The sequence below is a fragment of the Lepidochelys kempii genome, chromosome 14, assembly GCF_965140265.1.
Source record: "Lepidochelys kempii isolate rLepKem1 chromosome 14, rLepKem1.hap2, whole genome shotgun sequence".
Lineage (NCBI taxonomy): Eukaryota > Metazoa > Chordata > Testudines > Cheloniidae > Lepidochelys > Lepidochelys kempii.
In genome coordinates this window covers 481,059-504,108 of record NC_133269.1, presented here as the reverse complement: position 1 = coordinate 504,108, position 23,050 = coordinate 481,059, and the positions used below count along the sequence as shown (strand labels likewise).

The window sequence follows — 23,050 nt, the reverse complement described above, 5'->3', positions numbered from 1 at the left end:
GCCCTGGGCCGTCGGGCGGGGCCGCAGGGCGGGAACGGGGGCCAATGGGGGAGGCCGTTTCCACGCGCGGGACGAAGCCGTCGGCGGGCTCCTCTTAGCCCCGCCCACAGGTTAAGCCCCGCCCACGGGACACCCGGAAAGAGCCCGAGGTCGGTAGCCGCGCCGGGGCGGGGAGCGCGAGGCTGGCGCGGGAAGGCGTTTGCGGGCCGGGCTGCCCCTCCCCCGGTCTGTTTGTGGCCTGGCGGCACCCGAGCCCCTCCCCCGCCGTGCAGAGCAGTGACCGCAGCGGCGGCGTCGCGCGCGCGGGCGGGAACTGAGGCCGCGCCTCGGAGGTGGACAGGGACCGTTAACGCACCTCAGAGCTGCGGTGTCCGGCTCTCTGCCCACCGCGGCAGGCCTCGTCCACACGCACTCAAGCGGCACCGCTTTAATTCTGCCAGTGCCGTTACCGGGATACGGCGCCCTTCGGGCGGCTGCCCTGACAGCGGCGGCGTGCGAGTCCTTAGGCCGGTGCGCCGAGTTCCCACATGTGAGGGGGATAAACTGTCCGAGCATCAGGTACTTTTATAAGAGTGAGGCGACAGCCACATTAGGGGTTTCACCCGTCTAACTATTTCAGTAAAGGAAAAATGCCGCCCGCCGCCCCCAATCTACATCATTAAAATGGTACGAGATCTGTATGTGTAGAGCAGGCCTGAGGCAGCTGTTGCTGCGTCAGTTTACGCTCCGTTCACGTTTGACAGAATTAAAAAAAAAAAAAAAAGGCAGACACTCTGCAGAGTAAAGATGGCGTCTTGGCAGAGGGTTGGCTCAGCCCAAGCCCTGTGTATCTGGATATCAGGATAGTTGGCTTCCAGGAAATCACTGTCCTGAAGAGTCCAGAAGGTAGGTGTTGGGCATGTGTGGTGCTGTGGTGATAGGCTTTGTTGGGTTCATCTTTCTTGGGGTTTTGCTAAGCACCTGCCTTGCTTTGGGGTTTGTGGCTGTTCTGCTCCTGTGTGAGATTTGCAGGCTAAGGCTTGATGGATGCTCAGCATCAGAAGTTCCCAAGCTGTGGTTCCTCTAACACTCGCTGGTCACTGGGCACTGGTTCTTTATGTTTCTAGGTGAGCAATTGGAACAGCTGCACGGGGAGGTGAAATCAGAGCTAAAAGAGACAGGGCAACTAACTTCCTGCCAAAGACCAAAACATGTATTGTGTCAGAGTTAATAATACATAATTTTTTTCTTGCTGGGGCTTCACCATATGAGCAATTGCTGTGGTTGCCACATGAATATAACACTATTGCTACTCTTGCAAATTAATTGTGAATCACAGGACTGTGGTCCTTGCAGGAGGAACTCTACTAATGGAGTAAGAAGCCCCTCCATTCCCTTGATTTTTCAGGGCTGGAAAAACAGCCAGAGCTCTGTGAAAGATGACACAGATGTACCTTGCCACTGAGCCCTTCCTTCCTGTATGGATTGGCCCTACAGATGAGGACTGGGTCCTGGGGTAGTGAGAGGGAAGAGCTGGGGAACAGCTGCTGCCTGGCTCAAGCAGGGTCCTGGAGCCTGCAACAGAGCTTCTGGGGCAGTGGTCTTCTCCTTTGCCCCAGACAGAGCTGTTCTCTGACTCCTCCTCCGCCCCTTCAGTACTGCTTTGCCTGGGACCAGCAGCTGCACTTCCTGAGGCAGCAGGAGGTGGGGGTGGGGATAGTTGGGGGAAGTGCTTCTGGGTCCCCAGCAGAGGAGAAGTCCTGGTGCAGTGAGAGGGAAGAGTAATTAAAATAAAAATATATTATTTGTAGCTATTTGGACAATTATGAGATTTTAAAAGTAAATAATTTATTGTAATCACTGGATAACATTTCTGTAGTTAAAATTATACAAAGAAAACTATTTAAAATTATTGTTTATATGCTTTAAATGTGAATGAATTAGTTATTTAAAAATAATATTTAAGATTGAAAATATAAACACTGTACTGAGATGTAGAAAGCTCTGCTTGGGTGATCGTTTTCCAACAATTAGCAAGGTGGTTGATGTAAAGACATGTGTTGCAGTTCACATAAATCTTCACTGAAAAATCATTTGAAAACCTGATCCATAGGGAGAATGCTCTGTTTTTCTTTGGTGGTCTTTGTTCGGTTCCATTTTATAGTCCTTGTACAGTATATTCTAAAATAACAATGATTTTTTGTGTCTGAAGGTGAGGTTACAGCAGGATGGCAGGAAAATATGAGAGGGGGCAGAGGAGGGAGGAAGGCTGAAAAGGGAAATGTAGGGGGAAGGTAGGAAATGAGTCTGGGGACAATCAAGAATAATATGCAGTGGGGACTGGGGAGTTACCTAGTTTTAAGGGTGAAGAAAGGGCAAGGGGCCTCTACATCAGAGCAACCTGGGAGAGGTGAGCATTTTTGTGTACAATTAAGCATTGACTTTTCAACTTGAAATTCTCACTTACACACTGGAGAGGAGTTGCAGGGAGTTAAATCAAAAGATTTAAAAAATTATTTTTTAGTCTGTGTCATGATTTTTGATCTTTTGAGGTTGGCCATACACTGATGTTATGGGAGGAGCAGTGGGGCCTCTGCAGCAGGAGACACTATCTCTACTGAGATGGGACTGCACCATGTAACATTCTAAATTTGGCTCTGTACTATATCTCCCAGCATGCCCTCCTCCCCTGGTTACTGGGGCAGGGAGGGAGGGGGAAAAAGAGGGGAAGAGCAGAACTACAATCCCCAGCATGCTCTACTCTTCCTAGTTACAGGGTGTAGGGGGTGGCTGTTGTAAGGGGTTGGGGCTGTATCCCAGTAACAGTCAACGGGTATATGAGAAGAGGCTGTAGTGAGTTTCTCCCTATCCTGGGAGGGTGGAGTTGGGACTGGTGTCTTGCAAGGCTCCAAGTGGGTGTTTATAGGGTGGGGATGGCTCTGGTTCTGGCTCTGAGCACTATTTGTATCAGTCCTGCTTATGAGAGACCTTAGAACCATGCACGATAGTCCAGAGATAACTGCTTCTTGCCTTTCACAGTAAAGCCTTTCCTGTCCACCAGGTTTTCCTGCATTCCCTGCTCTTCTCTGAGGCCAGCTTGGTCCTTCGTCATGCAGAGGACAGGAAGGGAGTGACATTAGCACCTGCTGTGGCAATGGAAGAGTTCCGAAAGGCCTATGTTCAGTTATGTAAGGAGAGTGGTGCTCAGCCACAGGAGACAGTCCTACAGCAGCTACATGAGCTCCGGGAGGGGCCAGGACCAAGCCGCTTGGATTTTGCCACCCAGAGTCTTTCTGTGGACACATGCAGAGTTCTAGGGAAGCTTTTACAGGACGAGATCCTGTTTACGGAGATCATGCTGAGTGACTGCATGCTGAATGAAGAAGGTGGGACTCTCTTTGCCCACACTGAGAGACTTGCATGTGTGCTATGCCTCTGAACCATGAGATCTGGGAGTCAGGCTCACGCTGAAAGTCAAATTCTTAATCTTAAGGGAGTTGCTTTGAAGAGTGAATAAATGTGTGCTTGTGGGCAAAACTGCAGCCCCACGCACAGGGAATTAGATCCAGGATTCTTGCTAATAGGAATTTGTATGTTTGAATCTCCTGGCCTTACATTTACTCCTATGAACTAATCTGTCTCCGAGAGAATATTATCTAAGCCCAGATGAACCCACACGTTCTGTTTGCATTTTTTACTTTTTTACCTCACCAAGTTGTTTGAGCTTTGAAAGCTGATATATATTCTTATTTAACTAATCTTATCACAAAAGCAAAACTCCTTCATATGTTTCAACCAGTGATGCCAAGGTGGGTGGTGGGTCTTGTTCTGTTCAGGACCTGGGCCTGAGACGCTTACTGGGACCACATACAAACTATTTTGTGAGCATGAATAAAAGATCTGAGCCCCAGAAACTCCTTGCACTGCTTTCATGCTTAGTGAAAGTTAAGTGGACATGCTGAACACAATTAGGATGGAACTTTCAAATCTCAAACAATATTTTTATTCTCCAATCCCTCATTGCAAGGTGTATGAATGCATATGCAGGGATTTTAATTTTTGTGGGTGTTGATGTTAGGCAAAGGCTTTATCAGAAAAGTATGTCTTAAATATAGATCTGTACAGTCAGGCTTGGGCTCAGCTTTCTGGTTTCTGCAGAAAGGGGACTCACCACGGAGAATACTCTGCCTCAACCACTTAACAGTCTAAAACTGGGTTTCTGCCACTGCGTTGTCCCTGTAGAGCACAGCATGATCAGAGATCTTCAGGAGCGCACGTTAGTAAGAGGTAGGATTAGGGGGTGGTGGGAGGAAGCTGTTTGCATTTGGAACATGAGGTGTGACTCTAGCTGTGCTGGACTAATGAGGCCACAGGGTTGTTTGAAACTGATTGTGTGCTTTGGTGATTAACCTTGGTGCCCTGCTGCATATGCCAGAAGCACATTCCCTCTGCCTGGGAGGACTTGTCTGTCATACATTTCCACTCATACGGCATGTTTACACTGCAGCTGGTGGTGTAATTTCCAGCTCACGTAGACATACATGAGGTAAGTTTGATGGAGCTTGTGTGCTAAAAATAGCACCGTAATTGGGGCCACATGGGTAGCGGCTTGGACTAGCCACCTGAGTTCATACCTAAGTTCTCTGAGAGGGCTGGACTCGGGCAGCTATCCTGCGCTGCCACCAGTGCTGCTGCAGCTTTGCTAATATTTTTAGTATGCTAAGTTGATCAAAGCTAGCAAGTGTACATCTACCCAAGCTGGAAATTAGCCCTATAGCAGCAAGAGGAATTGTTGGCAGCTGCAGATGCTGAATTTACTTTCTGGTGGCTCAGGGGACTGGAAAAGAGACTTGGAGCCTTTACCCTCTCCATAAGAGCATACATAAGAGCGGCCATACTGGGTCAGACCAAAGGTCCATCTAGCCCAGTATCCTGTCTTCCAACAGTGGCCAATGCCAGGTGCCCCGGAGGGAATGAACAGATCACTATTTTCAGTGTGGGCCAAGTCAGTAGCAGCCAAATGCTGTGTGAGATCTCTGTCCAAATCCTAGAGGAGAAGCGTCTACATCACACAAACCACCCTATCAGCAGAGACCAAGGGCTGAATAAGCCATAGAGTCTGAAGTCCCCCCTCACTCTTAGAAGAGGGTTCTCCAGACCAAGGATGTGACCATACTGGCGGGGCTTGTGAGAAGCCTCTACCCGGGCTCTAGCTGGTCTGTGTGTAAAGAGAGGTCTCCAGGTCAGGTTGGCATTTTCCAGCAGCACTCAAGTTACTTGTCAATGAAATAGTTTCTCCCTGTTGCTACCTCTCCTTGACTGGGGGTGCCAGGGTCAAGAGGTGTTTACTGACACCTCATGTTCAGGTGCACGAGAGGGTTGAAGTCCTGTGTGAAATATAAATCACCTTCTTTTTTCTTTTACAGGGGTCAGACATCTGCTGAATGGACTTTGCTCCAACACCGTAGTAAAATCTTTGGACTTGAAGGTGACTTTATTTGACTTTACTTGAGCAACTCTTAGCACAAGACTTGGCCTTCAACACCGAGAAAGCAACTGAGGAGGGCACAGAGGTGCAGATCTCATGGGAATTTAGGATGGAAAGACCCGATGGTCCCATGCTGGCCACCAACAGAAGGGACCAGTGCAGAGTTGTTCCCTGTCACACATGTCCTAATGCGGTGTCCTGTCCATTGTAATTGCCTCATGTGATGGGACTCACAGCTCTCCTCTTGGGGAGACTGCTTGGTAGAACTCACGGGCGGGAAGGTTTTCCTAGTAATCCGTTGCTAAGGCCTTGTCTACATGCAGAAATTGCATACTTTTAATATAAAATTGTTTTTTAAACTGATTCATTTAAACTGGTGCAAACTCCTGTGGACACGTTTATTTTGGTTTAATAATGACTTAGTTCAGTTTACTTTAAAACTATTGCTAATTGACTATGAATGACATCTGTTTTAATCCGAAGTGTGTCCACATAGCCTTTTGCACCAGTTTAACTAAATCTCTTTAAAGTCCCACATTAACTACACTCTGATCTACACTTAAAATTCAGACTAACACGGCTACCACTCTGAAACTTAAAATTTAGATCACCTAGTATGTTGCTCAGGGGAGTGGAAATTCACACCGCTCAGCACTATAGTTAAATTGACCTAATCCTCAGTGTAGATGCAAATTCTTCTGTTGACCTAGCAACTGCTGCGTGGGAGGTGGATTAACTACACTGACGAAGAAACCCTTCCATCAGTGCAGAAAGTGTGTGCCCTGTGGCACTATAGCTCTGGTGCTCATCATGTAGACACTGCCTACAGCTGGTTCAACTTTCTCATAGAGACTAGCCCATCTTTACTTACTCATGGGCAATTATTGCTGTGTGTCTCCCTCTTAGCTACTGCTTGGTCAAGCTAGACATATTTAAGTCTTTTAATGTTTCAACATCAGTGAGGGAGTCCCCTGGTTATCTGAATTGCTCTTCTGTGAAGTCCCTCCAATTTATCAATATCTTTCTATTAACATGATATGGAGAACTGAACACATTATTATACCAGAATTGCATGTGAAAAGGACTATCTGCCCTGGGTCTATCATATGTTGCCTTTATGTATACAGCCCAAATTTGTGTTTAAAAAATACTAGCAAAGCAGAATCTGGGTTCTGATTGAGTACTACCTACACATACGCATTGCAACACTGACAACCAAGCTTGAGTTATGGGGTGTGTGTGTGTGTGTGTGCAGAACAGTGGGATCTGGAGCCCCTGGATAGTTCACACTTCCCACAGGTCCTCAGGGGACAGTGTTAACAAAAGATTTATTTAAAAAAACAAAAACAAAACATAAAGACAGCCTTCTGCTAGGACATGGTATCATTCTGAGTTAGTTCCCAAACCCATCCATCGTGCCTTGCTCTGCTGTCAGATGAGCCCTTCCTGGTGAAAAGTCGAAATGGCCACAAGATGCCAAGAGTCTGAGGCTACCTTCTTATCACAGGTAAATGACACCACAGTTTCCATATGGGAGGTATTTGGCTCCCCCATGTGGAAAGTGTTTCCCAGCACAGTAAGGCCAGGCAGCATTGTTTCTATTTGGCACTGTCACCGGCAGGATTTGTGCATTCCACACGGGGGCTGGAGAGCCCGGGTTTAGTGGGCAGTGTGCATGGGACCAGTGTTACCCACATGTGATAAATCATAACCACAACTCGGCCTTGGCACCACCCTGTGTATCAGGCGCGATGAAACGGGACACAGTAAGCCACTCACCTGCGGTATTTGTTTCAGGGGAATAACCTGCGAGCTCTGGGTGCTGAGGCTTTGGGGAAACTCCTGAGGCAGAACAAATCCATCAGAAGGTGAGGTGTAAAGTCACTTCCACCCGTCTGTCCACTCTGTACTGGGTGAGTGGGTGTGAGGGTTGGGGGCTTCCTTCTCTGCTGGACCAGAGCGGGGGTGGACACTTGAGAGCCTAGCTCATGAAAGCTTATGCTCAAATAAATTTGTTAGTCTCTAAGGTGCCACAAGTACTCCTTTTCTTTTTCCCTTCTCTTTGGAGTCTGGTCTTTGTTGGCTAGGGTGGGCCTGTGATTGGGTCCCCACAGGAGCTAAGCTGAGGCAGCCCCTTCAGCCTCTTGCTGTTCCTTGTTCCTAGGGATGTAGATTAACCTGTGACTCCTGTTTAACTTTCCCCTCAGCCTCACCTTGGAGTGGAACAGCCTGGGAATGTGGGAGGAGGGCTTTTCCCTCTTCTGCCAGGGACTAGGAGCCAACCGCTTCCTCCAGTGGCTGGATCTGCGCAATAACCAGATTAACCACCAGGGGGCAGGAGAGCTGGCCTTGGCTCTGAAATGCAATTCCAGCCTACGGGAGCTGGGTAAGAGCAACTCCCCTTCCTCAGGACTCGTTACCACTTTCAGGTAGTACCTGTGGCCTAAGCTCCCTCTAAGCTGCGCAGTCTCACGCAGCTGCCTGTTAAGCCCTGTGCACGGGCTTGCGGCTGAAGCGGGGAGAGATGCAGCATGAACCCCAAACCTCTCATCCCCGGCCCCACCCCAGAGCCCACACCCCCACCCGGAGCCCTCATCCCCCACATCCCAACCCTTTGCCCCAGCCCTGAGCCCCTCACCCCTGGCTCCACCCTCCTGCACTCCATTCCTATGCCCCAGCCAAGAGCCCCCCTCCCACACTCCAAACCCCTTGGCCCCACTGCATGAATTTTGTTATGTGCCCCAATATGGAGCACATAAATTGGGGCACATAAAATATTGGGGCACATAAAATTCATTCTGCACATGCATGGGAAAAATTAGAGGGAACATTGCCTGTGGCACTGCCTACCCATTTCCAGTCACTCCAGAGCTGTTCAGAGACTCTATGTCAGTGGCAGCCCTGGCAGCCGCTAGAGATTTCATGACTTAGATAAGCAGGGGCTAACCAGAAACTCTGGAGTGGAAGCACAGAGTCTAAATGTGGGTACCTGGTGCAGAAGCACCACCCTTGGGGTTGATGAGAAGAGCCATCCCCCCAGCTTATGACTGTCCTGTTCGTTTGAGACTCATGCATCTCATTCCAGGCCCTGAGGTTTTTTTGTGCAGATGCCCTGCTACCTCAAATAGACGCCTTGATAGAATTTCCCTTCCCCTCCCTAACTGGGCAGAGGCTGCTGCTGTGTTGTCTCTCTGCAGGGAGTTTCTTTTCTTTCAGACTAGAAGCAAGCTTCTGGGCTGGGCAGCCTCTCTAAGGAAGTTGGGTTTGTTGAGTAATGACGTGATGGGAACATCCTGCAGGCTTGTCTGGCTAGAATGCGCAGACTTGCGCAGATTTAGCAGTGTGTGCAGCGTTTATTGCAGGTCCTTCTGCAGGATGCTGAGAGGGTAGATGAAGTTGCATTTGCTATATGTTTGCACTGGCCATCACTTTCTCATTCCATCACTCTCAGATGGGTGAACCACACCAACTGGTGGCTTTATGCTGAGGCTCTTGGAGGGAGCTGACCCACTGTGCAGGGGTGCCATGTGTGAGGAATATATTCAATATGGCCTGATGGTGCTGGTGCAGTTGCCAGGGTGATGGTTTGTTGCCTCTCTAGATTTGCGTTGGAATAACATTGGGCTCCTGGGGGGCCGAGCATTACTGAGCTGTCTGCACAGCAACAAGACCTTGAGGAGGCTGGAGCTGGCTGGGAACAACGTCCCCAGTGACATCCTAAAGGCTGTGGGTATGTGGCCAATGTTGTGTGAGCAAGATGTGTGCATTCTTCTTCTCACCACAGGGATATGGATGGTGATGGGGCTGCTGCTATCTCAGAGGAGCCCCATGTCTCCCAGTCCATGACAGGAGCCATTTAGGGCCCTGCCTACTGGTAAGGAAGGAGCTGTGCTGAACTTGGGTACTGCAGGGAGCTGTACTGTGCTAAGGGGAGATATGTTGGAATTTTTCCAGTTCTGCCCTGCAGAGACCAGCTAGGGGAGGAGATGGTTGGGTTTGATTGAGTGCAATCTTGGAGTGTCATGTAAACAGGGAAGGGCTCCCCCTTCAGTGGGGCTTTGTATTGTTCCGTAGTGGCTGTGGTACAGTTTGGAAGTTGCCAAAAGCAGTTTCCACTGAGCTGCGTTACTGTGGGTTTTGGAGGCTATTTCTTTAACACAGAACACTTCCTTCATTCTATCCATTGCACCCATATTGTGGGAACAGTCTCCCTAAAGGGGGTCCATGGGGAGCCCACAGGGGTCTGGGTATCATCCTGCTGTAGAACCTCTCACTGCTCTATTGCTATGGAAATGTGCATATCTACTCTAGTTCTCTCTGTGTCAGAACAAGCCATGGATCATAACCAGGATCGCCAGACCATTCTCGCTGAGAACCACAGCCGGACACGCGTGCTCAGTAAGGAGGTGTTTAGTCTGAAGGAGGAGAAGGCTAAGCAGGTGAGTGGCCTCCTAATGCTTCAGCAGCTTGAATGTGGCAGCCATGGACGCTGGCTTTTCTGCGAATTGTCTTTGTAAAGTAGCACAGTACCAGGAATCCTGGCCCAAGGAGCCACTTGCACATACTGACGTGCTGCGTTCATACTTGCAGTAGGCATACAGCAGATTGGGGCTGGGTTGCCCTTGGGAGCAGATCCACCAGTAGGTAGATTAGATGCATTGGAAACATCCTCTGGTTGACACACTTGTCTTTGGGAGCCAAAGAATTTCAGTGGTTTCATTTCCATTCATCCTGTTCTTTCTCTTACTGGGACAGTTCAGTACTTACCAGTTTATGAAATTGTTAATACATGTGATTTCCACATCCTCTCTCTCCCTGTGGTACAAAGTCTCTGAGACAGAACACTAGCTTTGATCAATGATCCTAGTCAAGCCAGGTGGTGACACCCATCAGATCACCAGTTTGGCTTCTTCCAGTAGATCAGCTGGTGCTGCTCCCCATGCGGTCCCAAAGGGAGGGTAGGGAGAGGCAGGTCTAAATGCCACAAACTTATGCAGTTCACAGTGTGACTGATGTTTGTCTCATTCTCAGTTCCTGGATTTGATGGACACTATTGATAAACAGAGAGAAGAAATAACTAGGAGCAGCAGGTCAGTGAATCTCTTGGCTCCCTCCTCGCATAGGGGGAAAGATCAGGTTCTCAGAGGGAAGTCTGAGATGGAATGGGATGTTAATGTTTTTCTTTTCCCAATTCAGGACATCAGCAGCACGAGTTGGCCAGTTACAGGAAGCCCTGAATGAGCGGCAGTCTGTCATGAATTCACTAAAAGCCAAGTATGGAGGAAAGAATCTGCCCAGTTATTCCGTTGTATGAGAAGTAGGCTGTATTGATCAGAGATATGGAGAGAGGAGGGAGTACCTGGCTCACTATTTCAGTTGGTATTTTGTTAGCATCTAAAGGTCTGAATAAGGATCAGGGCCCATTGTACTGCGTGCTGCACAAATGTAGTAAACAGTGACTGCCCCAAAGAGCTTGCACGCTAGAAGAAGTAGCAGACAAGCAGGTGGGCTTAGGAGTGGGTCAAGGGGGACAGTGACAAGGCAGCCCATTGTGGGGATGGGCTCCCAGCAGTTTGCAGGCTGGAGAGATAAATGGACACTAATCATGTCAGTTTCCAGGGCACCTGGGAACTTGTTGCATTGGACAGACCTAGATGGAGAGGTCTGTGCCATGTGGCTGTGTCCACTTTTGAGGAGTGGCATGTGAGGTCTCACAGGAAAAGCGAGCACATTGTAAAGCCTGTGCCTGAAGCCCTCCCCCCAACAACAACTACACTTGCAAATCAGGGATCAGACTTGCTTCCCACGTGAAGAAACCATAAAAACAAATAAGCCCAAAACTTAAGTCAATATCAGCTGAACTCTCAGCTATCGAAGTGATGGGGGAATCCAACAATCATGTCAGTGAACCCCACTGGCCGCCTGCCTCACTGCTGTCAATTGGCAATTTCCCATCAGCATTGATCTCTGTGGAAGTGGATCTTGTACAGGGTTTTGAGGGAGGGTGGGTTGTGGCCTGACAGATGGATACAATACGGACATTCTGTGCATTAGTGGGAGAAGCTGAGAAACGAGCTGCAAGAGCTGGTATCACTGTTGAGTGGTTAAGTAGATGGGAAGCTCGGCCATGCAGAGCTGGCAGGAGGCAAGAGATGGGCTGTGCAGGGCTGGTATGGAGGAGAGGACATGGGCTAGGCTGTCCAGGGGTTGAGGACAAGCAGTCTGTCTTTGCAGAGTGGGAGGGAGTTGGCCCATTTGCTGTGTGTGTTTAAGGCCAGTTCTATACTACAGACTTCTGCCAGCAGAGCAGGGGTGTGGCGAGGTATGATTGTCACAGACAGTGAAGAGGGACCCAACAACCTAGGTGAGTGGGTACATGAAATTCACTGTTGAGAAATGCAATATATGGTGCAGGACATTGAAGGAATAAGTGGAGCTACTCAGGCCCCTTATTGGTATATAAATTAACTGTAACAACTGAAGAAAAAAGTTCTCTAAGTGTCCTGTAAACAGCTCAGCGATCACAATCAGATGCTTCTATTCAGCCTTTTTTACAAGAGCAAAATTGAAAGGCAACAAATTTATAACTGATGATAAATATTTTGTTCTTCGAGTGCTGCCCCTGTGGGTGCTCCATTCTAAGTGACAGTGTGTCCCAGCACCGTTGATTGGAGATCTTCGGTAGCAGTGCCTGGTCAGGATGCATGCGCTCAGCTGGTGTCTCGCAGTCTCGTTAGAATCTGCCTGAGCGTGCGCGTCCCACGCCCCCCTCGGTTCCTTCTCAACCATCCTCGGCTGAAGACGGGACTCGCGGCAGTGCTGATTCTCTTCCCTGGTCTCTCTAAGAAACAGTTGCAAAGAACATAGGAATAGTTGTTAGTAACATCCCAGTTGTTTCCCTTCCTTTAGAATAGTTACATAGTTTAGTTGCTTAGTTTTAAAAAAAAAAAAAATTAACTTTTTCGCCTCAGGTTTGTCTCCCGCTGAGACACTCTCCCCTGCCATTTCTAATTCATAATGCCCGGCCTTCAGGATTTAAAAAGTGTGTTTCCTGTCAGGACTCCATGCCAAGGTCTGATGGGCACTCACGCTCGGCAAAGTGCCTCGGCGAAACACACGTCCCCACAACGTGCCTCCACTGTACGAGCCTCAAGACCAGGGCTCGTTGCGACAGGGATCTGCGGCTTAAAATGCTATTAATGGAAAGATCTCTGCAGCCGCCTTCGGAGACTGGGAAACCCTCTCCTTCACATTTCCTGGCCAGATCGGAACCAATTGGGAGCGTGGTTTCACCCTCTCAGGAGCAGACGCAAGAAGCGCAACAGTCTCTGAGGAGAGACTTTAACAAGGGTAAAGGGTGTCCTGCGAGATCCTTGCCCTCTGTATTGACAGCGCAGAAGGCAGGCGCAGAAGGCTGTCACAACACCTCAGCCGCAGCTTCCGCGGAGCACAGAGGCAGGGACCCGATCTCCCGTACCAGGAAAGTCTCCTCGGCACCGGTCCACTTGGCACCAAACACAGACGCGGTGCCGACAGTGCTCTGCCCCGGTGCTGGGAAGAACGTCAGCACCGAGCCTGCCTGCCGCTCCGGCACCAGCAGTGGACCCCCTGCAGGGCACCTCCAAGTGACCCGCGAGACCGGAAAAACTCAGACTCAGTGATGCGCCTGAGCACAGATCATGCTCCACGCAGCCTTGGGAGCAGAAGCAGCAGTTTCTCAGTCAATGTGACCTCTCAGTGGCACCTGAGCCTAATTCCCCGCTCCTGGATATACAGGGCTCACTCTTCGAACAGCCGCTCTCCCCACCTGACTTGGCTATCTTCACTGATATGCCTGCAGAAGTGGAAACGTTTCTCCTTCTGGTGCTCTGTTGCTCATATAATCACCTAACACCCCCATACAGTAACCCTCCCTAACATCCTAGACTACCTTCTAAAATTGAAACAGGATCGACTCTTGCTCAGCTCCATCAAAGTACACCTGGTGGCACTTACCATCTTCCGTGACTTGTTAGAAGGCTACTCAGTCTTTACCCACCCCATCATAAAGTGATTTATCACGGGCCTACAAAATCTCTACCCGGAAATTTATCCAACGGCAGCTACATGGAATCTTAACCTTGTTCTTTGCGGTCTCATGAAACCTCCATTCGAGCCCTTGGCTACCTCCTCTCTTCTTCATATGTCCATGAAGGTGGCTTTCTTAGTTGCAATAACATCAGCAAGGAGAGTAGGAGAAATAAGCACCCTGATGGCCTATCCTCCCTACACCATCTTCTCCAAAGACAAAGTCACCCTGACACCACATCCTAAATTTCTCCGTAAGGTGATGTCCACCTTCAACCTTAACCAACCGATATACTTACCTACTTTCTATCCCAAACCTCACAAGACTCCTCACGAGGCAACTCTGCATGCTCTCGACGTCAGGCGAGCAATTGCCTTTTATTTAGACAGGACTATACCATTTTGTAAGTCCCCACAACTCTTTGTCTCCATTACCGAAAGATCGAAAGGTATGGCTATCTCTAGGCAATGCCTGTCCAAGTGGATCTTTGACTGCATCAGATCCTGTTACCGCATCCAAAATATTCAGCCACCCAAAGGCATTCAAACTCATTCCACTCGAGCCATGTCGACATCCATTGCCTTCCTACATAATATACCCATTCCTGACATCTGTAAAGCAGCTACATGGTCATCTGAACACACGTTTGCCAAACACTATGCTATCACGCAGGATACCATGGCAGACACCATAGTAGGCCATACAGTACTCTCTACAGTACTCACTGCCGCATCTCTAAAGTCCTGCCGACCATAGTGGGTACTGCTACACATTCACCTAGAGTGGAGCACCCACAGGGACAGCACTCGAAGAAGAAGGGGAAGTTACTCACCTTGCAGTAAAGGAAGTTCTTCTAGATGTGTGTCCCTGTGGGTGCTCCACTCCCTGCCCTCTCCCCTCTACTTTGGAGTACTAATATGATTTCTCCATGGTAGAGAAGGAACTGAGGGGGGCGCAGGATGCACACACTCAGGCAGATTCTAACGAGACTGAGACACCAGCTGAACACATGCGTCCCGACCAGGCACTGCTACCAAAGATCTCCAATCAACGCCGCCAGGACTCACCATCACCTAGAGTAGAGCACCCACAGGGACACACATCTCGAAGAACTTCAGTTACTGCAAGGTGAGTAACTTTCTCTTACACAATATAAAATTAGTCTGCTCAAATTCTTGCCACAAGTTTTCATTGCAGCCAGGAGCTTAGTAGGATTCCAAAAAGGATCGAGGTTTTAGAGTAGCAGCCGTGTTAGTCTGTATTCGCAGAAAGAAAAGGAGTACTAGTGGCACCCGATGCATCCGATGAAGTGAGCTGTAGCTCACGAAAGCTTATGCTCAAATAAATTGGTTAATCTCTAAGGTGCCACAAGTCCTCCTTTTCTTTTTGTGAAAAAGGATCCAGTATCTCTGGATAATGAGTAACATTAGACGTGATACAGATACATTAGGGGATACAAGTCCTTGTGCTTCAAGATCTGAGCTAACCACTAACTGATGAGGGGTAGGAAGGAACTGCCCCAATGAGCAAGTTATTCTGTAATTGCAAATTCCAGAGTTTCTTGCTCCTTCCTCTGAAGCAGCTGGTGCTGACCATTGTCTGAGACAAGAGATGGAGCTGGGAGGACCCCAAGCTGATCCTCTGGCTCTTCCTATGTTGCTGTGAGGTTGTGTCTTGCTGCATATCCTGTACTGTCCAGTGTAGAGAATTCACTGGGACTATGATATATTTTTGGGAGGACAAAGATTAAAATCTCATCTGTGCCTTCTGTTGTGTAGGCTGCAGATGACTGAAGCTGCATTAGCTCTGTCTGAGCAGAAAGTGCACAACCTGGGAGAGCTTCTGAGTGCCACAAAGCAGGAGCAAGCCAGCATGACCGAGTGCCAATTGAAGGAGCTCCGGCAGCAAAAACAGGTGGGCTGGATGGGGGCTGGTCAATATTAGATTGTGGGTGGCATTCTGGTTTGGGGTATCCGGGGATGCTGGATGGGATGAGAAGTCAGGTGGTTCCGTATATGAACTGCTGTGAACGGTGAAGGACAGAGTAGTGACTGTGGAGAATGATCTGTACTGTGGGTGGGAGAAAGTGATGGTGTTGGGCACTTGGGTTATTTTGAAGTGGTATTGGATGGCGGTGTGGGGCCTCAGGAGGTCTGGGATGGGGTTTCCTAATCCTGGGCTCCGTTTGCAGGAAGCTTCTGATCGGGAAACAAGCCTTCTCCAGCATCTATCTGCTGCCAATGAGAAAAACCTGCTTTTAAGAAACCAGGTAGGAGAGCCAAGCCTAGGCTGAAACATGGGATGGGGATAGGGAATTCCCAACATACTTTTCACTTTGCTAAGTGTGTGAAGGTTTCCAGACCCTTTCCTGTGCTCCCACTGCCTAGTGGCCATGCACAGCCAGCCACCCATCCCAGTGCTAGTGGAAGCAGAAGCTCTGTTTGTCTTCACTTCATGGTGGTAATTTCCATTCAGGTGGATGAGCTAGAGAGAAGGTGCAAAGCCCAGCAGGACCAGCTGTTCCAGGTGAAGCAAGATTTGATAAACACAACAGCAGAGCTGAAACTGCGAGTCGCGCAGGCAGAGGGTGAGTGGAGGAGCTGGGCAGCCAGGCCTGGGGGGAGTCAGAGAATTGAGTTATTAGGGAGCCAGACCCTGGAGTCCGAGCATAAAGATTTGTAGTGAGACATGTAATGTGAAGGGAAGGTGTGGAGTACCAGGGGGAAACCTTGGTTGATAATCCGCTCCCTTTTAACCTCCAGAACGCCTTGAAATGGAGAAGAAGAGATTTAAACAGGGCCTGGAAGATATGGAATCCCTTCGACTGAAAGAGGTAAGAGCAGCAACTGAACCAAGTCTCCCCACTGGCCTCTGGGCTACTGACCCCTTTGGTTTAGTTACTGGGACTGTTTGTTGATGTCAGGTGAGGATCCAGCAGCCTCTGGCTCATCCATGGGAACAAAAGGCCATTTATAAAAATAGAAACTCTTTCCAGTCAGCCTGAGGCCTGAGCCTGGCAGGAGAAATTGCAGGGCACCCTGCTGCTAGGCCATCCAGCAAAGTTCTGCAGCCCTCAGGAGTGTGCTGGGGTGTCAAAGAGATTTGTCCTTTGATCCTGTCTCCAGAGGGCAGTAACTGTGAACTCGTGGCGTCGTCATTTTTATCCTGAAAAAGATATTTTGCTGGAGCAAACAACAAAATGTCTCAAACACGCATTTGTGCAATTCAGGGCCAATGATCAGTGCTCGGCTCTTGTCATGTTCTAGGTGCAGTTCACACCAGTGAGAGGTTGTATCACTGTTGCATTATATATAACCTGAGTGCCTCAAAATGTTTCTGCTACTTGTGGCTCCCTGTCTGGGACATGCACACAGCCAGCATGCATTTGGTCTTCTGTGTGCTGTGGAGCTCTGATTCAACCATTTTGAATCGAACAGCCTGCCTGCAGTTATCACAGACATGCTTTTGTCTTTATCAGACTTGTTTAATGTTAGCAGGTGACCCCAACATCACCCCCAGTCCTGAACTTCCCCAGACCTGTGTGCTCTGAAATGTCCACCCCTCTCCTGCAACATTCAGAGGAATAATAAGATCTGTTTGCTCCTTTAAGGAGATCAAACCCACCAGCTTGTCAAATTACCCAAAGTTCACTTTCACTGTAGTACAAACACAGCTGGCTTAGAGTAATCGTAAAACAAGTTTATTAACAAAAGAAGACAGGATTTTAAGTGAGTTCAAGTGTAAGAGATAAAGTTAGAAATGGTTACAAGAAAATAAAAGTGAAAATACACATCTACAAGCCTAAAACTGAATCTAGCAAGGTTTGGTTTGAGGCATTGTTCAAGAAGCTTTTCTCGCCCACAGTCTTCCTCAGTGGCTGACCTTCTCAGTCAGGATCTCTTCCAGAAGTCCAAAGATGCTGATTTCTTTATCTTCTTGGGTGAAAGAGAGAAGAATTTTCTGCCCCTTTCTTTTATAGTCCAGTGAACCTTTGTAATGGATTCTTCTGAAGGTTACTCCTCAAAGTAAAGTTTATTTAAATGGTGAGGAAGTGACATGCAGCTTGCAGTCTGGTGGTGAAGGAGGCCCCATGTTTTGTTGTTGGTTTTGTTTTGTTTTAAAATCCTGCTCGTGTTTGCAGGAAACCAAACAATTCGCATTTTTACCAATCTCTCCTCCCACCCCATGCTGTCGTGAAGGTTCTGTTTACTACCTATATGTAAACTGAGGTAAGCACACCTTGCTTTGTTTAGGGTAGGCCTGTTTAACAACTTTGGCCCTGGCAGGGCTATCTGGTTTTGAACAAGTAACATCATACAGGGGGAATTCATAACTTTATGTATAATGTTGCTACATATATTTTACCATGATATTGACTAGTGAGTTATTTATTTTCAAATGATGCTTCACAAAATATATTTTGGACCAAGATTATTGCAGTAGTGTGTATGGTGCGAATACAGGGTGCTTAGAGTCCCAGCTCTATTAGCAGTTCCTCCCTGGGATTTGGGGACTGATTCTCCACTGGCACAGGCAGTGATGAGGAGGCTGTGATCAGATCTGGATTGAATTTGGGTCTCTCAAAACTAAAACCTTCCAAATTGTTCTTGGGTGTGTGTGTAAATCTCATGAGAGATCTGTTTCAGGAAGACCTCATCCCATATCCCAACTGGAGCCTGGGCCTTTCCCGGTGTTTGGCTCCAGTCCAGGACCAAACTACAGGGTGGTCTGAGCTTCTGGGAGTTGACTCCAACTCCCTTTCTCCAGAAATGTGGGGGAATTTGTATGCAAAGCTATGGCTTCCTATTAAAGGCATTGCTGCTCAGTTTTGTTTGAGCCTCACAGAAGAGTGGTGTTGGGAAAGGAGGAAGCTTTGTTTGCTCTTGCCAGTAGCTGGCTAGAGAGGAGTGTGCTATTCTCAGTGCTGGGTGACTGCTGTATCTCAGGAATAACAAGGTGCCAGAAACCCACTGGAATGGCTCCTGCTGCTTTGCAGGTGGATCACATGACACATCACATGGAGGCAAGTGAGCATTCCATGCAGGAGAGAATCCAGAGGCTGGAAGCCACCCGGATTGGGCTGGAAGAGGTGAGAGCGAGTGGTCCGGGTGCATGTGTGTCTGGGAGTCATTGGTTGTCGTGGAGTTGCAGTGGCAGGAATGTGCTGCCAATATTTTAACAAGGGGCTTCTACAAAATTTGCCACTGCTGGGCTGTGACACTCACTGTGTTGTGGGGCGTGGGGGCTGGGGCAGAGATGAGAAGACAAGGGAACTGAGGCATCTGTTCATTTGATATCCCATTTAAACAAAAACTCTTTCTACTGGATAGTGGTGGCGTGAGGTCAAACAGAGTCCTGGATCAGAAACTAGGTAAGATAGCAGGGCTTGGGCACGCAGTCGGGAATTAAACGTTGCCTACAGCAGTGATGTATTTGCCTATGGGCTAAGGCCCATGGAGAACAGCACCTCAGGGGAAGGGCTTCCTTAGGAGACAGAGAGAAGGGACACAGATTTTATATCAAATATCCTATTTTCATTTTGATTTGACTATCAGGTTTTTCAACCCCCGTGCCCCTCCTGGCTGTAGCTCCCTGGCCCTGGAACAATGTGTCTGGTGCATTCCCACCTGCACCTGAAGCTTGATCTGTGAATCAAATGACTGACCCAGGCAGCCTCAGGGTGGGGGATGCCTTTTGCTCCCTGCCCCTAAGGGAAAGGATGTGGCTGCATCACTTTTAGCCCTGTCCCATCTGTGGCCTGAAGCTGCATGATATCACGGCTGGAATGTGTGTGTTGTGTGTGTTTGTGATAGGAGCTGAGCCGAGTCAAAGCAGCGGCATTTGCTGAGCGAGGTCAGGCAGAGGAGGAGTTAATCAAAGTCCGGGGCCAGGCCAGGCTGGAAGAGGTAAGACCGTGACCCAGCTGCTGGGCCTGTCGGTGGAGGTGGGAGCAGATTTATCTTTCCAGCATGTGTCTTTCTCCAATATCTGTTCAGTAACTTGTTCTTCTTGGTCTTGTTATCCTAATTATTGACTGAGTCATGAGGGGGAGTTACCCTGAGATGTCTGCATCAAGCTATATCAGCACTTTCCATACCAAGTTGTCTCAAAACCCTCACCCCTGTCCCCAACAGCCCAGCGCCTTCCAACTCATTACATACAGAATTAGTGGTTATGGTGTAGTAGGGTGTCATTCTAACTGCTTATGCTCAAGGTCCTGGCAGACAAGTGGATCCCTCCGCTGCTATGTTTCTGCAGGCTTCATGTGCTGCTGCAGTTCTCTAGGCTCGGTAGAATTTTTCTTGTATGGCTATTGTTGTTGGACAAGAAATGTTACTTTCTAGACTTGAAACCCGTGGAAACCACAGTGAGACCAGCATGCAGGGTGAGGTGCCCCTTGTGTGGCACAGAAGTCTTCCTCAGGATCCAGACCTCTTCTAGCACCTTACATCCCAAGCTAAAATGCTTTATGAGCTTATAAATACACACACACCCCCTCACACTTCACCACTGCATAAGTGCTGTGATGTCTGAGGTGGGATGCAGCAGCTGAATAATCAGATACAGCAATGCTGCCCAGCCATTTAGGACAGGAAGTGAAGAAGAATGCTGTGTCAAACTGAAATGAACCCAGGCTATTGGATGTAAATACCAGAACTGGGGCTCGTCCAGGACTCTGGTGTTAACGGTCCTACCCCGTGAAATGCCCATTGGGATCTTCAGTGGGTGGTTAGGGCCTTGCTTTTACAACTCCTCCAAAAGGCAGCCCTTCCACCAGATCATTGTCTCCATCATCAGAAAGAGGCACTGGCCCCTGTTCAATTCAAGAGAGGCGTGTCCCTTGGTGACTCCCTGCCACCACACACTGCATAATTTCTGCTTCCCATCCAAACACTTGCTAGGCCAGTCACTGCTCGTGACCCTGGGCTGGGGAGAATCCTCTTACAGGAGGCCGAGAAGCTACGTGCTTGTGTTTTACAGCAACAGCGCCTGGATCACTTGGAAGAGAAGCTACGGCTGATGACACAGTCACGTGATGAAGCTCAGAACTACTGCCTTCAGCAGAAGCAGGCAGTGGGAGAGGCACAGGCCAAGGTCGGCCAGATGACCCTGCAAACCGAAGGGCTCAAGAGGCGCATGGAGGAACTACAGCAGGTACTAGGGCAGTAATTGATGCAGAACTGTATGCTGAGGTTGCTGGTCTCTCATGTCCTGTGTATGCTAGGACCTGAGTGGCAAGGAGCAGGAGAAGGTGGCTGAGGTGAACAAAGTGAGAGTTGAGCTGCAGGAGCAGATTGGACACCTGCAGGCTGAAAGGACAGCACAGGAAGGGCTGAAAGAGAAGATTGCTGCCCTGGAGAGGCAATTGAAAGGTGATGGACGTGGGGGTTGGGGGTTATATACAGCATCTCTCTTACAGACTGCAGGGAGTAGTATGAGGTGTCATGTCATCTCTAGTCCCGCTCCATGGTCTAGAGAGTCTGGGGCCGAATGGTACCTGCTGTTACCCTTGACGATACCACCTCATATTTCTTTCCTGCCTTCCAGTTGCTCTACAGATAGCGATGAATTAAACTGCACAGGAGCCTCTGGAAGTGTCTCAGGATTCTTATCCCCATTTTACAGATGGGAGGCTGAGGCTCAGAAGTGAAATGCCGTGCTCAAGTTCACACAGCGGGGGGGGATAGAACCAAGGTCTCTTGACCCTCAGTCCTATGAGCATGATACCACATCTGCACACAAATGCCCCATCAGTGTCTTGTTGGGCCCACTAGATAAAGCTAGAGGTAAAGGCCTCCAGCAGTCTGTGCGGTGTGTGTGTGTCACCACTCTGCCTCCACAGGCATACTCCCACTACAGCAGGTTATTCCCTGGTACTGACCCCCTGAGCCAAAGGACACACCCACTCCCTATGCTAACATGGTTCTTTCTGCCCAGTGTTATCAAGTAACCACCGAGAGGCCCTGCTGGATAAAGAGAGTGAAATCTCTACTCTCCAGGAAAAGCTGAGGATGAAAGAGGCTGAGATCTCCAGGATGAGGGAAGAGGAGGCCCAACGAGCTAGTTTCCTGCAGAACGCCATCATGGCCTATGTGCAGGGCTCTGCCCTTGGAGCCCTCAGCCCTAGGAAATGAGCATGTCCGAAGGAATCCCAGGTGCCTGCTGTCAGGAATAGGGGGGCGTGATCTGTGTGCAGCTCCTTCTTCCGGAGCAGGCCTGGTTTCTCAGGAGAGTGGTGTTACTCCTCTCGGAAGCACAAGGGGGTCACAGACACAGAATCCCTCAGGCCATTCAGAAATTCTGCTGCTGACAGCAATGAAGTCTGAAGAAAGCAACTAGCCAAGGCTGGGGTTAGGGATAGCCAGGACTGAGTTCTCCCACTTCACCGTGTTAGACTCTGTCCACAGTAGAACCTGTAACAGCCTTTGAAAACAGTTTTTATGTCCTGTCACACAACGTAAGTCTATCTGTATCTGCCCCACACACTGATACTAACCATGTTGTAGGAGCCTGGGAGAGAGGTGTCCGCCTGCAGCACTAATTTGGATGCTATGGCTGTTCACAAAGAAAGTCTTGTCACCGCTCGACAGGGGAACTGTCAAAAACAGATCCCATGCTTGGGAGCCATCTGTGTCACTCTAGGCAAAGTACAGTGAGCACAGATACTACGGTAATGGGTGACACAGACATACTTGTAATAAATAAAATCAGCTATGCTGGCAGGTGACTGCAGAACCAGGCTGGATAATGAATTGTTAGCTATGGCTGAAGCCCCTACAGTCCTAGTTGATACTGAAAAGTAGGGAAGATCCTGTCCTTGCTCAGTATAAACCACTGTCCTAAACTGGGGCCTCTTTAACAAGACAGTGGCAGAGAACAGCATTTAGTTCCACATGGTGGGGGAGTCACAGTGGATCCTACTAAAGTGACAAGCTGCAAAGAATGAACTCCTGGCTCCAGAAGGTCCCTGAGCTGTGCAGTGCCTATTTCCTTGGCTTTGAACTGGTGAAGAGGGTGTGAGTTGTTCTTTCCATTGCTATAGTATTTCAGAAAATAATGTGTAGGAGATGGTGAATGATTTTATATTAATTTTAATGCACATTTTTAAAATGAAGATGAAAGTGAAGTATGTGTCCTTCTCTCTGGGTCTAGGGGTTGATTTGTTTTCATGCTTTGTTTTGCAGGGTTTATTTTAAAATAAAGAGCTTTTGCATTTTGTTATAATACTGAGCAATCATTGGTTGCATGCTTTAACAAATTTGGGAACTCTAATGTTTGTTCTTAACTGTTGTGTTGATCTCTGTAATGTGCTTCCTGCAGGGAGACCCTCTGGGGCTGGCCAATAAACAGGGGGCAGCTGTATGGAGAACTAGCTGAGGGCATCTAGAGGTTAGAGATTTAGAGCACAGCTAAAAACAGAAGGGGCCTGGAATTAAACCCCCAGGGTGGTTGCTCAGCTCCAAGTCTCTCCTTGAGACCCAGGAGAGGCCCATGGACAGCAGCTGTACAGTAGC

At 48.7% G+C, this 23,050-nt stretch overlaps 1 protein-coding gene across 8 annotated transcripts; it reads left to right on the top strand.

Moving 5' to 3' along the window:
* The first annotated feature begins 10 nt into the window (after positions 1-10).
* LRRC45 (leucine rich repeat containing 45) lies at positions 11-22,770 on the top strand. Of its 8 annotated transcripts, none has more exons than XM_073310665.1 (19): positions 11-149; positions 3,041-3,365; positions 4,138-4,266; positions 5,406-5,467; positions 7,265-7,335; positions 7,675-7,853; positions 9,069-9,197; positions 9,794-9,906; positions 10,499-10,557; positions 10,664-10,741; positions 15,314-15,449; positions 15,727-15,804; positions 16,011-16,122; positions 16,298-16,368; positions 18,532-18,624; positions 19,349-19,441; positions 20,517-20,690; positions 20,761-20,908; positions 21,474-22,770. In XM_073310665.1, exons 2-19 carry the CDS (start codon positions 3,134-3,136, stop codon positions 21,668-21,670), a joined length of 2,154 nt encoding a protein of 717 aa, XP_073166766.1. In that variant the 5' UTR covers positions 11-149; positions 3,041-3,133; the 3' UTR covers positions 21,671-22,770. The 8 variants fall into 8 exon arrangements, with proteins under 8 accessions (XP_073166766.1, XP_073166765.1, XP_073166762.1 ...); XM_073310664.1 differs by lacking the exon at positions 11-149 and adding an exon at positions 157-558; XM_073310661.1 differs by lacking the exon at positions 11-149 and adding an exon at positions 157-666.
* The last annotated feature ends 280 nt before the right edge of the window (positions 22,771-23,050 follow it).

Excerpts from the sequence above, each read along its gene's own strand:
- LRRC45 (XM_073310661.1), top strand. Across the intron at positions 9,198-9,793 it reads TGACATCCTAAAGGCTGTGG|AACAAGCCATGGATCATAAC; the intron begins GTATGTGGCCAA and ends TCTCTGTGTCAG. Across the intron at positions 18,625-19,348 it reads CCCGGATTGGGCTGGAAGAG|GAGCTGAGCCGAGTCAAAGC; the intron begins GTGAGAGCGAGT and ends TGTTTGTGATAG.